We start from the raw sequence: 16,549 nt of genomic DNA, 5'->3' as shown, positions 1-16,549 counted from the left end.
ACACACACACACACACACACACACACACACACACACACACACAGTGGAATATTATTCAGCCAGAAAAAAGAAGGAAATCCTGCCACTTGCAACAGCATTCATGAACCTAGAGGACATTATGTTCAGCGAACATACCAACATACCAAAATATGTGAGACTAACAAACAGTGCTGAGAGGGAAATTTATGGCACTAAATGCTTCCAGTAAAAAAGAAGAAAAGTATCAAATCAATAATCTAAATTCCCACCTTAAGACAGAAAAAAAGAACAAGATAAATCCAAAGCAAGCAGAAATAAGGAAATAATAAAGAAATGAATGAAATAAATAAATGAGACCCATATTATCTTGATACCAAAACCAAAGATGGTATAAAAAAAGAAAACTACAGACCAATATCCCTCATACATATTGATGTAAATACCCTTAACAAAATATTAGTAAATAGAAATTTGTATATATAAAAAGTATTATACACTATGACCAAGGAGATTTATTCCAGGGATACAATGCTAGGTCAATATGAAAAAGAATAGTCAATGCAACCCAGCATATTGGCAGGCTAAAAAAGAAAAATCACACAATCACGTCAATTAACACATAAAAGGTACTTGACAAAATTCAGCAGTCATCATGAAAACTTTATATAATCTATGATAAAAATAAAAAATCAAACTATCAAAATTGAAAACTTTTGCTTTGTGAAAGATCCTTTTTGAGACTGAAAAGACAGGCTACAGATCAGGAGAAAATACTTGCAATCCACCTATCTGACAAAGGACTTATATCCTTTGAATATAAGGAACTCTCAAAACTCAATAGGAAAACAATTCAAACAATCCAGTTGGAATATGGCAAGAGATATTAAAGGGACAATTTACCCAAAAGGATGGAAGGAGGGCAAACTAGCAAATGAAAAGATATTCAATATCACTAGCCATTAGGAAAATGCAAACTAAGACAATGAGATATCACTACACACAGATTAGAACATGTCAAATAAAAACCTGTGACACTATCAAATGCCGGCAAGGATGTGGAGAAATGATCTTTTATACGTTACTGGTAGAAAAGTTTTTTAAACTAAATGTGGTATAAGCTAAGTATGATCTTACCATAAGATTTAGCAATCTTACTCCTAGTTTTCATTTGTAGAAACAAAAACCGTAGGTCACACAAAAACTTGTATTAGAATACATAGCAGCTCTATTTGTAGCAGAAAAAAACTGAAAACAACCAATTGTCCTTTAACAGATAAATGGTTAAACAAATCATGGTATATCCATATCATGGAATAGTACTCAGAAATCAAAAGGTACAATATATGCAACCACCTAGATGGATGTCAAGAACATTATGCTGAATGAGAAAAGCCAATATCAAAATTTCACATACTGTATAATTCCATTTATATAACATTTTCAAAAAAACAAAATTATAGAAATAGACAACATATTAGGAGTCTCCAGGGGTTAGGGATGGTGGGGGCAGAACATTAGAGTACAAAGGAAATCTTGGTGGTGCTGAAGTAGTCCTGTATTTTGATTGTGGTGGTGGTTACACAAATCCACACATGTGATAAAATGGCATAGAAATACACATACACACTGTACCAACGTTAATTTACTATTATAGTTGTATAAAATGTAGTCATTGGGAGAAGCTGGGTGAAGGGTACATGGAACCTCTCCATACTATTTTTGCAACTTCTATCAATCTAAATATAATTATTTCAAAATAAAAAGTTTTTAAAAATCTCTATACATATGCATAAACGTTTACAATTTATATACACACAAAACTTGTACAAAATCTGTGTTTCATAGCTCTTTCATCTAAGCTAGGGTGATCAAGAGAACAATAAAGACTTTATTATCATTATGCAGCACTACTGGAACATACAATGCTGTTCAAATGAACATGATGCCTAATCTAAAATTATCCATTCTCCCCTGCTAGACTGTGACCTCTTTAAAGACCGCACTTGAAAATTCTTTTACCTATCCCAAGTACCTAGAACCATTCCTCACTGAAGGAAAAATGTCAAGATGGAACTTCCAAAGAAATTCGAATTTAAAAAATATTAGGCAAAATCTGAAAATGAAAGAAAATTAACCCCAAGAAGTAAAAGAAAATAACACTAGTATTAAGTGTGTCTGTATAGGATCTATGTGTCTAAGAATGCGCACAAAGGGGAAATGGTATGTTTTACCAAGGAGGAAATGGCAGGGAAAGACACACACACACACACACACACACACACACACACACACACACTTCCCTTTGAAAACTTGAAACTTACTTTTTAAAAAAGACATAAATGCCATATTTTCTTGTGTTTAAAATACAATTGTGTCTGATTTATTACTATTTTTAAACAAAGATAACAAACTTTATGACTCTGCATGTAAAACTATGCTGAACACTACATGATATAAAACAGGACTTTAGCTTTTGAAACACTGTTCTCAGGGAAAACTTGTTTGAGGAAGAACAGTTTAAATGTGGGTAAGTGTATAAGAACTGGTTATTGAACAGGCTATGCTTCATGACCAGAAAAGACTGAATTTAGAAGGTTCCCATCATTTGTTGCATGGAATGATGACAGCTAGCCACACTTCAGTCTGATTTCACATCCTGAAATCTCAAGCTTTTACTTAATGGTAATATTCTCTACAATGACATCAAACAGCAAAGGATTTTGTGTAATCGTAGTATTTAAAAATACTGTCTTTCAAATCCAGCAAAAATTATACCGGACTGCTGAGAAGTAGATATTCTAAGCTAACATTTTGGAAGACAAGGTAATCTTTCAAGTCTTCCCCAAAAGACAGTGCAATATACTTGGAAGTCATAGCTGGTGTGCATCTTGAGCAAACCAAAGTCCCAAGGAACTTCTGTTCCTACACATCTGTTATAGTAACACAGCTGTCATTTTATACTGTGTTCTCCAAGCTATAGATACTGCTGAAAGAACAGGTAGGACTCACCAGTTATAGTCCAGTCGAGACTGATGAAGCTGCTGCTGTTTTAGGAGTAGTTTTGTCTCCTGCTGGGCCAGTAGATGCTGAAGGCGTTCCTTTTCAATTTCCAGCTCCATTTTCTGAAGCATGAGTTGCTGCCTTCTATCTTCTGAGAGCTGCTTTTTGATATCAGTTTCACTAGGCTGCAGTGCCCCTTGGCCACGCATCAGAGACGCCCAGGAAAGCCCACAATACCTGCATGATTCCAGATGTGTCTTGGAATATTGAGGGACCATGTTTGTCGGATGGCTCTCACGAACATGATCCGCATTTTCAGAAAGTCTATGACCACAACACTGACTAGATGGAGTAGCCTTAAGGTGTTGGCATTCCTTCATCTTCAGTTCCTCTGGTGGAACGTTCTCTGTAGGGACTGCATCTACTAGTTTTTTCCCTGGGGATCCATAATTACATGTTCTGGTCTCCGATGGCACTTTGTCCACATCCTCTTTGGGATAATGAAGGGCTGCTGGTTTCAAAGAATTATTCCTAAATTCCGCAAGGGATTCTGAAGCTGAGTCCTGATTTGCAGACTTAGGCCTTTGCTTGGTTTGAGTGTGGGTTTGTGGTTTGGCTTCACTCAAGTAGGAACCATCCAGTTCCACAGATGAAGACCAAAGAGTGCTTTTCCTACTGGATACCTAAAAGGAACCACAAGATCACTTGTCAAATAAGAGCACAATAGGAGTTCTTTTGACTTTTCAGAAATCAGTGATATATGTTTACCAAGAACAAAGCTGTGTTTTTGTCTTCTTAATTAATGATAGTATTCACATAGCTAAACAGACATGTGCCATAAAGCTAATCTCATTTTCAAACAATCTACATTTCAGTAAATCCACAAGGATGAGAAAAAGAAAGTGTTGCCACTCGCTGCTTAAGCAAGATTTCAGGAATTGCAAATAATGAGGGGTATATAGCATCAACTTTGAGAAGAAGAAAAACATTGAATGTTAATGCCTTAAAATGTTTAATTTTGAATACTAAGCCAAGAAATCCATTCAGCCACCTTAAATATCCTTTGATTGGCCACTACACAGCATGAGATTTGATGTATAACATTTCACCTTATACTGAACAGGATGTTAGTTACTGCTAGAAATTTGATGAGTTCTTATAAATATCTTTACAGCACACAGATAAAACCAACCACTTTCCACAAAATATGATTCTAACCAAAAGCAGTTATTTAAATACAAAACATATTTAATTTCAGCTGTAAACATAAGTGATTTTTCAATTATGCTGTTCAAGTGATTACAGTCTGATAGAACTCAGGCAGAAAGGAAGCAGTTGCAAACTACCTTTGACACGCCAGTAGAGTGAGCTTTCCCAACATTTTAGCCTCAAGCCTGTTTTATGAAGGAGAGCAAAACAGTTTATTATCAATGACTCTCAAACTTTAGGATGTATCAGAATCACCTGGAGGGCTTGTTAAATGTGAATTGCTTGGCTTACTCCCCAGAGTTTCCAATTCAGTAACTCTAGAGCAGAGTCGGAGAATCTGCATTTTTAACAAGTTCCAATCTGGAACCACACTTTGAGAACCACTGGTCTGTACCATGGGTCATTGGACTGCTCCTTTGTCCCTCTTTTAAGGACCATTTTGATTACATCGTGCTTACCCATGTAATCTTGGCTAATTTCCTCATCTCAAGATCCTTAACTTAATCACGTCTGTAAAGCCTCTTGTCATACAAAGTCGCTTGTGCCATATAAAATGACAGTTACAGGTTCCAGGACTTAGGACATGGACATGTTTGGGAGGCTATTATTCAGTTTGCCCCAACTTCTTTTAAAGTAAGAACTAATTCATAAACAGTTGAGATGGTTATGTATTCCAGAGACATGTACTCTAGAATGAATGAATAATTGAGATCCCTAGCAGAGGGGGAAAAAAAATCCCACTAATTTACTTTGCAATAGTTGAAAATGATGAACTGATTGGTAATAAGTGTCACCTAACATATATATAGCAATACAATTTTTCCTCTCCTATGATAAAAGAGGGCTATTACAATGACTCTTTTAAGATTTTGAGTTTCTAAAGCAATGTTAAAGGAGTTCTATTTCAATGAGAATGAGCCACATCTGGGGAGATGACTTGGGCCTCTTCAAAGAAGCCATGCAATTTTATATGCTGAGCAGATGACACTGAGCAGATGACAAGCTACATAAAAGGAACTAGTTCTAGGGCAAAATTTATGATAAACTACCTCATTAAAAAAATTAACCTTATTTTACACCTAAAGGATAACTCTAGTTCACATTAATCTCCCCTACTCTGAACTTCTGTAGCACTTATTGTCAACAGAAATATTTAACATTTATCACCTGTTATTTTGTATGATAAACCATCTTTTTATAGACTATACTTTTTTTTTTTTTCTTTTTGTGGTACGTGGGCCTCTCACTGTTGTGGCCTCTCGCGTTGCAGAGCACAGGCTCCGGACGCGCAGGCTCAGCGGCCATGGCTCACGGGCCTAGCCGCTCCGCAGCACGTGTAATCTTCCCGTACCAGGGCACAAACCCGTGTCCCCTGCATCGGCAGGTGGACTCTCAACCACTGCGCCACCAGGGAAGCCCAGATTATACTTTTAAAATGAGAAATAAATTTTTTAAAAGTCCAGAAACTTAAATCAACTATTTTATATCATCATATAGTTTCTAATCCATGTATCATTAATATAACAGTAGATAGCATGTGTATATTATTTTATATTCTCATTTTTGTTCCTTAACATTATTTACATATGTGCATTTTTAGGTATTTACATAGCTTATACTTACTTTAATGGTGCTGAGTGTTACATTATTCACAAATGTCAGGTATTTGGAATATTTCTAAACTATTTTGTAGTTAGCTTTTATGTTTTTGAGAGGCACTAGAACTTAATGATTTCCATGCATGCTTTGCTTAAAGAGAATACTGCTTTGCCAATTACCTGCTGGGTGACTGTGCAACTTGGCAGACCGAATTCTAAGATGGTCCTCAAGATTCCCATCCTTTTGGTGTCCCCACCCTGTATTATCTCCTCCCCTTAAGTGAGGGTAGAACTTGTGAATATGATCAGATCAATCCTGTGGTTATGTTACCTTATATGGCAAAAAGGACTTTGCAGATGTAACTGAGGCTCCAGCTGACTTTGAATTAATAAAAAGCGAGATTATCTAATGCGGGCCAGACCTAGTCAGGTAAGCCCTTTAACAGAGGGTCTGGTGCCCTCCCCAAGATCAGAGATTCTCCTGCTGGCCTTGAAGAAATAAGCTACTGCGTTGTGGGAGGGCTTTTTTTTTTTTTAAAGATTTTATTGAAGTAGAGTTGATTTACATGTTGTGTTAATTTCTGCTGTACGGCAAAGCGACTCAGTTACACATATATATTGGGTTGCCCAAAAAGTTCATTCAGTTAGTGAATACATTGTTCAATAAAATTCTTGGTGAAAATGAAAAAATGTGTCTTTTATTTTTACTTAAAACCGAATGAACTTTTTGGCCAAACCAATATATTCTTTTTCATATTCATTACGGTTTGTCACAGGATATTGAATATAGTTGCCTGTGCTATACAGTAGGACCTTGTTGTTTATCCATCCTATACGTAATAGTTTGCATCTGCTAACCCCAGACCGAGATATAGAGAACAGTCTTGTGGTTGCCAAGGGGCGGGGGGGGGGGCAGGGGAGGAATGGGAGTTTGGGATTAGCAGAGGCAAACTATTATACATAGTGTGGGATGGCTTATGGAGAGGCTCATGTGGCAATGACCTCTGGAGCAGAAGGCAGTTTCCAGACAACAGTGAGCAAGAAAATGAGGCACCTACCATACATACGCAAGGAAGTAAATCCTGCCAACAACCCACCGAATGTAGCCCAGCTGGCATCTTGATTGCAGCCTTCTAAGACCCTGACCATAGGACCCAACTAAGCTGTGCCAGACTCTTGACCCACAGACACTGTGAGATAGTAAATGTGTGTTGTTTTAAGCTGCTAAGTTTGTAGTAATTTGTTACACAGCAATAAAAAACTAACATAGCATATTATCCAACTTGCCTGAGCCTCAGGTTCCTCAACAGAAAAACGGGTAAAAAATAACAGCTACATCAAAACTGAACGTGGTGGTGAAACAGATGAGCAGTTATCAAGGGTGCTAATTTATAAGGGTACTAATTTACAAAAAGGAAACGCAAACCTTATATTTACCCAACTTCTTCCAAGGAGAACATTGTGGTGTATGTGTGTGGGGGGAGTGGGGTGGGGTGAGATCACCAAGGGGCATGTTCAGTTACAACAGATTATCTCTGAACTGTCTTCAAGGAGAATGAGTTCAGTTATCTATCTTTATTTTGCTACAGTGAGGTTTGTAGTTGGGCCAGAGTTGAATTGCTTGAGATAATAGAGAGGTTCTTCATCTTTCTCCTTCATATAAAGGATGTCAGTCCTAACACTAACATCTTGCACTGCCTCTTAAGGTTGTTGTGATGATTAGATGAGATAATTCATATAAAGTGCTTTGGATGGGGCTTAATTTGCCTTTGGGACACACAGAAGTCACAGTGGGCCTAAATGAAACAGATGTATTTTTCTTTCTGGCGCTGCTCCATGCTTTCTATATGATATTTACAAATATAACTTCTCTTAACTAAGGCTTAAACTAACAACAAATCCCAAACTGCTGTCTCTGGTATATAGGTTTGATATGAATTTTTCAGATATATAACACTAACTTAGAAACCATTAGGTATTTTTTTAAATGGAGGCATAACTTATACATAATAAAATGCACATACCTTAAGTATACATCTTGATGAATTTTTATACTTTCATTTACCCATGTAATCATCACCCAGATCAAGTTATAGAACAATTCCATTACCCCAGAAAGTTCCTTTGTGTCCTTTCTAGTCAATATCACATCCTCACACTCCCAGGAGTAACCATTATTCTGATTCTTATGATCATAGATTAGTTTTGCCTATGTTGAACTTCATATAAATGGAATCATACAGTATGCTACCCTTTTGTACCTGGTTTCTTACGTTCAACATAATTTTTGAGTATCTTCTATGTTGTTGTGTATATCAATAGTTTATTCTTTTTTACTGCTGCATAGTACACTTCATTGTATGAATAAAGCATCATTTGTTTATCCTTTTATTGGATTAGGTTGTTTCCAGTTTAGGGCTATTATATATAAAGCTGCTATGAATATTCTCATACAAGCCTTTTTTTTAGACATACGCATTTGTTTCTCTTGGGCACAGGGCAGGCATATTTGACTTTATTAGAAACAGCCAATAAGCTTTCCAAAGTGGTTATTCTGTTTCACATCCCCATCTGCAAATTAAGAGAGTCCCAGTTGCTTCACATTCACAGCAACACTTGCTAGTGTGTTTCATTTTTAGACAATCTGGTGCCTGTATAGTTAAATAACACTGTGGCTTTATTTTCCATTTCCCTGATATGTAATGATATTAATGAACATATGCTTGTTGGTCATTTGGATATCTTCTTTTATGAAATTCTTGTTGAAACTAATATATTTAAATAATTCAAAATAATTTTTAAAGGAGTGAAGATGAGAAATGAAAAATGAAGGTCAGGGAAGACAATTTCATGCAAATTGTTTCTGATGAGATAACTTGGCTCTAAATGGTCACCTTCATTGACCACTGAATGCAGAACATGCTCCCAGAAGACCCTGTCACTTTGGCTGTTCTCAACTCAGAGTTTATCATATACTGCGCTAAATGTTTTACATATTCAACCTATTATTCTTAACAATAATTCTGTAAGGTAGTTATTATAATCAGCATTTTACAGATGAGAAAATGAAGTTCATGGAATCAACACAACTTTCCCAAGGTCACATCAATACAATATGTGAGACATGGGACTATGCCTCACTCCAAATCCATAACCTTCCATTGCTTCCTGCTGTAGATCTTTTTAAAAAAATTCTTTAATATGAAATACATTAAATATAGAAAAGTACACAAAACAATTATGAGCAAGGCAATGCCCAATGTAACTACCATCCAAGAAGACGACCCTTGTCTTCTGTACTCAGAAGACCCTGATGGCCCTGAGCAATCACCACTCTCTACCTCTCTTGCCAAAGGGAACGACTACCTTGACTTTAATGGGAATCACTTCTTTGCTTTAATACTTCTCTGATTAAATAGCCATACTAGAATTCAGTTTTACCTGCTTATTTTTAAAGTATAAATGAAATCATATGATATACATTCTTTTGTGTTTAACTTCTTTCACCCAAAGTTATATTTGTGAAGTTCATACATGGTGCTGCATGTGGCTGTATTTTTATAGCTATATAGCAGAGGTCAGCAAATTTATTCTGTAAAGGGTCTGACAATAAACATTTTAAACTTTGCAGTCCATACAGACTTTGTCATAACTACTCAGTTATGCTTTTGTAGTGTGAAAGCAAGAGATAATACATAAATGAATAACTATTCTAGGAAAACCTTATTTGTAGACACACTGAAATTTAAATTTCATGTAATTTTCCCATTTCATGAAATATTCTTTTTTTCCCAACCATCTAAAAAGCTAAAACCATTCTTAGCTCATGAGTTGTACAAAACGATACAGTTAGCTAGATTTAGCATCCCACAGTTTGCCAAGTGAACTTGATAATTACGTTGCATGCTCTTCCATTTAAAGGAGTCTATGCATATCCTAAGATATGGTCAAAACTCAATAAGCAAACTGAACAATATGACTTGGGATGTGCTATCTATTTACATGTTTTCTGTGTGATGAAAATGAGCTGGACTGAGTGCTTAATTAGAAATAAACATAAAGCATGTAGAAGAATATACCTGGGCAGGACAAACACATTGTATAAATTAAAAAAAAATGTTTAGACAGAAAATGATCTATGGAAAACAACGGATAAAAAAATTAAGTTCAAAATGGTAGCATATTAGGATTTGTCTTATATAAAAGGTACCATAATCTTGGCTACATCTTTAGACTCTAGATGTGGCGGAAATGAAGCCATAAAATCTTTGACAGGGTATGCTGTGGCATTTACTGTACAAAAGAAAGATGAGGAGAAAATGCAGGCAATACTTGGCTTATGACAGAGTAGAAGCATAATATCTCTTAATTTGGGTAGACACAGGCCAATGACTAGATAAAAAAACATCTATGAGAAAAGTATAAGGTTTAAAAAAAGTGTGAGAGACTTATCTTGGACACAAAGAAGAATTTTCTGATACTGAAAGTTAGTAAATTTCTGAGTTGGAAGGTTTTCAGAATCTTTAAGATACTCTTTTAAAATATGACAGATATTTTTAAAAGACTTCATAGAAAATAAAGGATGTCTATTTTATAAACATTTATGATATGATCTTGTATGCATGCATGGAAGCACACACAGGTGTGTAGGTACATATATGAACATACACATTCCTATGGTGATCTAGGGCTTTCCGGTGTTCTCACATAATAAAAATTAACTGCAGTATTGCTTTGTGAAATACCATCAACAAGTCAACAGTGATGTTTATAAATTTCTGCAAATCATTTTTGCAGGCCTGGCCAATCTCTGCTATGAGCCGTAAGGAGAGAGCCAAACTAAACTGCAGTAATTATTTCCTGCAACAGGTTGTTAATTACATAATTAGGAAGAGATTACTTACAATGCATTTATGAGTTGTTAACTACAGGATTAGTCAATAGTACCAACAGATCTTATTGGTATTCATTTCTCTAATGGTAAATAATAATTTACGATCCTGGCAAGCACCCTATTAACAATCCTCATATTCCCACTGATAGCCTTATAAGAATAATATTCTCAATTTTGTAACTTCAGAATTTCCCCCATCCTCTTTATTTTATGATGAAGTCAGAAATTCAAGAGCTAGATAAATATTTCTAAACCTAAACTACTGTGTATGGGGCAGGTCATTGTATTACCCAGAACATTTGGAGTTAATATTAAATAAGGCACAGAATGACAAGCTGCATTTTTAGTCAAGCTTACATGAACCAGTTGTCAAGCTGACAGAAGCTACGTAATGCAACAGCTGCACTGTATGGTTTGCCAAAGTCTCATCCCAAATAAATGTTCATTCTCCCCAGTGCAATTAACTCTCCTATACTGGCAGATTTTGCTAGAAGATCATCAAGGTAGATTACCTTCTAGTGTTATGAACTAAATACTTACAGGTGTTATATCATCAGTTATAACTTACAAACTTTGGCATTTAGCAAGACATCCAGGCAAATGAATCATCTAATTTATGAATTATTTATAAGAAATTCACAGCATGCTCCTGGCATCATCCATGGCCTTTTCCAGGTCATATGACACCAATTAGAGCTGAATTTTAAATTATTCAATAACCTGAACTCTCTTGTCGTTTAACATATAGATATCAACGCAGCAAACAAGTTAAATCTAATGGGCCCTCGAGGTTTAAGCTTCTCCACTGCACAATCGCTAAAGCTGCAGGCCATCAATGAAAGTAACAGAATGCAGCAGTCAAACACATTTGCAAGGCTCTAACTTTTTCTATTTCCCATAGGGACTGTAGCACAACCTAGGATTATTGAATCTAAAAGGCAATGAAGTCAATAATTACGAGATTTAAAAAGTATAGGCACACAAGATTGTACAAAAGACAGAATATTAGCAACAGATACCAAACGCGGTACCAACTCTTAAGATACATACAATATAGGCCTGCCAAAATTTTTAACAGTAATTACCAGACTCAGAAAAGGCTAAGCCTCATATTCTTTAATCATTACTACATTTCCTGAAAGCTGGAATGTGTTGATTTGCTATAAAAATAAATACAGAGCACAGAATAATTGACGGTATACTTAAGATCAAAATACCTTGATTAGAATTCCAGTACAGCTACTTAGGAATTCTATTATTTTTGGCAAGTCATTTTACATCTCTTAGGCAATTTAGATGTTAGTAAAATGGTTGGGTTTGATAAGCTCTATAGTTTGTGCTACCCTTAAGTGCTGAAAAACGCAGGGATTGGGTTGTTGTACCCCAAGGAAATGAGAGAAAAGGATAGATGAGAAATTATACCAATCAGTAAATGTTCACCTATCAACTAACAGAAATACTACAAAATTACTGAATGCCCCTTGGTTCTATTTCCCCTAGCAAATTCTGTGTTTTAACATTACTGCCTTACATGACTCACATGCTCAAGAACTTAAATCAGCATCTTAATTTATCTATCTGGTCACTAAATCTGAGAGAGACACAAATGAAGATTGAGTAAGACAAAAATACAGTTGTGAGGAGAGTCCTAAATATTTGATGGGATTTAAATATTTTGATGGGATGGGACAATCATTCACCATAGAAATACATAACCGTGGTACTGATTCAAATCACTTCCACGTATATGATCATAATTGCTAAAAGAAAAAAAAAGGAGCTTTATACATGGTTTTCTAAATCTACAAGAGGAAACAGATACCCAAGGCTAGCTTTAATTATTTAATGAAGATCAGAAAGAAGCTAAAATAATTTTTATAGAGAAAACGAGACAAAGACAAATTAGAAGTGGTGAGGACAATCTTCACAGGTACAAAATGAAAACAAGACATATTGAATAATAAAGCCAAGGGTACTTGGATTCAGTTAGGGATGCAGCACAAGAAAATGATCCAAAAGAGCTTACACCAGTTTTCCCCTGCCACTCCCTTGGCGTTACATTTGGACAGAGTATCCTGGGGCTCACTGTCCTCTCATATATCCCTCTAGTAACAGTCAGGCTCAAGGATGGAAACAAAAACTGCATGTAGGCAAGATGTTTCAATGCAGTTTTTCTTCTTAAAGGAAGCAAACAAGATTAGTTTGTGTCAAATGAAGGAAAGCTTTAACAAAGAGTTCTTAATACACCTTCTAGAAAACATAAAGTTAACACTATTTGAATGTGACCAACTGTCCCTGAAGGGGAAATCGGAATGCATTTATGTTGTTGGTTGAGTGGAAAAAGTATTTGTGTTATATTTTTGAGACTAGAAAATAAAAATAAACTCTCTTGAAAAAGAGCATTTACGAAATACCAAGAAATATAACCTATAGCCTACTTGCAGGAAATAGGAGGAAAGTAAAACCAGGCTCTTTATTATATCAAGATTTCCCAAAGTGAATCACAGTCCTTTTACTAAAGATTAGTGTCTTCCATATTCATTTTTTCCCCATATAAATGGCTGCAGACCAGAAATGTTGAAGAAACCTAATGAGAAGCATTTCTGAATGAACAAAAAACTACCAAACCAAAGAGATGGTCACCCTTAAAGGGCAAGCTCTTCTTGGGAGCTCAAGATTTTTTAGAATTCTTAGTCCTTTAATTATATAGTAACAAATCCTGACTTTTAAAAATTTAGAACATTTTTTACTAGCTATTTTAGTTTACTGTAAAAAACCAAGAGAAAAGATTTCATTTAGAAACTAATAAAAGATAAAATGAGTGATGCAATTTCCTAGTACTCAAATGCCCTAACTCCTTTTTCTATGCTTTGAAATTCTACTCTTGTTTTAAGGCTGGCTTACTACCACTGCCTCCCACTGTAGTTCCCTCACTTCCCAAGCTCAGATAAGCTGTGCCTTCCCCAGGAGGCACCCCAGGACAACTCTGTTCAGCCCTTTATTGTCGTATTTATTTCATCCTGACCTATCACAGTTAGCTGTTTTCACATCTTTAACTTTCTTTGTGATGTGTAAGAATGTACATTTCTCCTTGTGGAAATTGTGAAATCTTTGAGGGCAGTGACCTCAAAAAATACCATCACTTTCATCCATTGCTGTATCTCAATAAGAGATAATAGGTGCTCAATAATTTCTTTTTGCATACAGTTTGGCCCCTCTCTAGTACACATTGTACGGAACTTGAGGAGAGGGGCAATGTTACTCTCAATTTCATATTTCAATGACACTGGTCTTTATAAATAAAAGATACTTAAAGTAATAAATATTTGTGGAATGAACCAGTAAGCAGGAAGCAGGAGCAGCAACAGCCAAATGACCTAATTTGTATCCTAAAAAATTTGATAACTTAGTTTTACTTATTATAAAATATATTGTACTTTTTGCAGGAGCCACTTACTTCTTCTATAAGTACTTTTTTCCAATAAGTCTTTAAAAGTTAATAAAAATTCTATAAATGCAGGAAAAATTCCAACTATATCTCTCATTACACGGGGTCAATAAACATAGGGATCTCAATGCCTTATTTGGTTTGGATCTATAAAACAGTAAATTACAAGAGCACTTTTTGCTTTTGAGATGAGAATCTAAACATAAAGCAGATCATTATATTACTTTCTAAAATGTTCGATGAAATGGTTTTAAAATAAGAAACTATATTGAAAGACCACAAAATGTGTGCTATATCAACCTAGATTAGGGATAGGCAAACAGAATGGTTGTAAGACACACCTGAATAAAAGGCAACTAACTGCCTCAGGATTCCTACTTTGAGTTATTAAAAAAATATCAGTCATGACATAATTGACTTTCATATCATAAACAAGGCTGACATATTTTGAGAGAGACAACATTAAGTTCAGCAGGAAGATTTATGAAAATTTTGGACAAGCAGGGCCTTCAAAAATGTAAAGTTAATTGCGTTTTCCTCCAATCCTTTTTCAGTTAAGGGTGTCCTCCAATTTGTAAAAGATATTCCCAAACAAATACAGTCCTAGAACTATTTAAAAAAATACTTAAAATAATACATTATTAAGCAATATACATAATAAACAATAATACATAAATAAGCAAAACTTTTGCAACTAAAAGTCAAATCTTGCATATTTGTTTAACAATAGAAGGGAAGAGTATATATAAACAAAATACTATGGATAAACACATTTGGTATTATTATCCTCCTCCTGCTCTATAATTTTACCCAAAGGTATAGGCTGCCACCTTGGGGTGAGTGAGGAGGACAGGGATCTGGAAGTGTCCATGAGATACTGTCCTAGCTGCCGGGAATACAAAGTTTGATGAGAATCCCAACATTCATGGCTCTCAAATTTTGGCTAAGGAGGAAAACACTTTATGTGATAAGAGTGTTATTACAAAGAGTTGAGGACCATTAGTGATGCTACCTTTGCCTTTAGTGGGGGGAGGGGAAGTTGGGGCATTTTCATAATAGAGGGGACATTTAGACTAAATTATGGAAGATAGGTTGGAGTTTATTAATGACAAAGGTATATGTGAAGGTGTATAGTGTATGTAGGGTAGGACATTTTAGGCAGTGGGGAGAATATGAGTAGAAAACTGGAGATTATGAAAATAAACATGTATGGTGAACTCTAAGTAGTCCAGGGCATGGTGGACAGGGTGAGGCAGAATGAATGAAGCCAAAATGTCAAAGAGGTGGCAGAGTACAAATGGTGTAACTGCCATGTTAAAGAAGTTTCACTTTAAATTGTTTATGCCCACCTAATACAGAAGACAGCCAAGAAGCCATCTGTGGTGGGCAGTTGGAAGCAAACGAAATAACAAAAGGCAAGATAATCTACTCAGTACTTAAAGGAATCGAGACATGAAATATAAATGGGAGATAGTAAAAGACAAAAAAGGAAAGGAAGACCTATCATAGACCCAAACGTTAACTAAACGAATTAGTATAATTAAAATTAAAGTGTTTAGATCTACATATTATATTGAGTGATCTTTAGAGAGTAGGGGACTTGGTAGAGAGTAGGTGCCTAGCCAAGGCACAAAAAGGAACTATAGCAGGAGGACGGTACCAACAACCTTTCTACAATTTGTTGATTAAGTACCCTATAGAATTCCATCAGGATCCAGTACCTCCAAATTCTCAAAAGGGTTGGACAGAATACATTGTAGATTAGTTTGTTTTAAACCTCCCTTCATGAATAACTATGAGAACAAAATATATTATACATTTAAAAATCTGTTTGAAGGCATTGAAGTGTTACCAAGGCAGTGAGGACATGAAGGGGCCAAGATCCCAGATCAAAGGTAAACAAGAAGGAAAGAAAAAAAAAAAGACAAGTGCTCAGCAAGGTAACCCCTCCCCCCCCAAAAAAAGGTAAACAAGAAAAGTTAGCTTTACATTAGTTGCCACTCTTCTGTTCAAGACAGAAGGAAGTGCTAGCTGAGAAGCTGAGAAGAGCTTTAAGCAGTGTCACAGGGGTGGAAACAAAATTTAGATTTCAGAGCCTTCCAAGAAAGAGGTCTTGTCAAAAACCCCAGACTCTCAATTGAGACCCCTAAAAAGCTAGTAATAAGAATGTAATAGAAAAGCCCATACTACGATTGGACTTCAAATCCACTCAGTCTAAGACTGGGTTAAGGTTATTTGAACCATGCTAACTGCCTGCAAGAAGCAGAAGCAAATTCTCTCTGGAGAAAGATAACATCAAACAGAAACTCATATTATATCTAATTTTTCCACAGACAATGTCTAACATTCAATAAAAAATAATGAAGCAGGGCGTCCCTGGTGGTGCAGTGGTTGGGAGTCCGCCTGCCGATGCAGGGGACG

General features: G+C 35.7%; 1 protein-coding gene across 7 annotated transcripts in view; it reads right to left on the bottom strand.

The window, feature by feature from the left end:
- The window catches only part of KIAA1328 (KIAA1328 ortholog), a 393,845-nt gene that overhangs the window by 148,221 nt on the left and 229,075 nt on the right, over positions 1-16,549 (bottom strand). For all 7 annotated transcript variants that reach the window (XM_024120502.3, XM_024120503.3, XM_028480601.2 and 4 more), the window contains one exon: positions 2,989-3,662. In XM_024120502.3, coding sequence (XP_023976270.2) covers positions 2,989-3,662 — 674 coding nt within the window. The remainder of the gene's footprint in view (positions 1-2,988; positions 3,663-16,549) is intronic.

The sequence above is a fragment of the Physeter macrocephalus genome, chromosome 19, assembly GCF_002837175.3.
Source record: "Physeter macrocephalus isolate SW-GA chromosome 19, ASM283717v5, whole genome shotgun sequence".
Lineage (NCBI taxonomy): Eukaryota > Metazoa > Chordata > Mammalia > Artiodactyla > Physeteridae > Physeter > Physeter macrocephalus.
The sequence above is the reverse complement of the archived record's forward strand: the minus strand, read 5'-3'. Positions and strand labels throughout refer to the sequence as shown.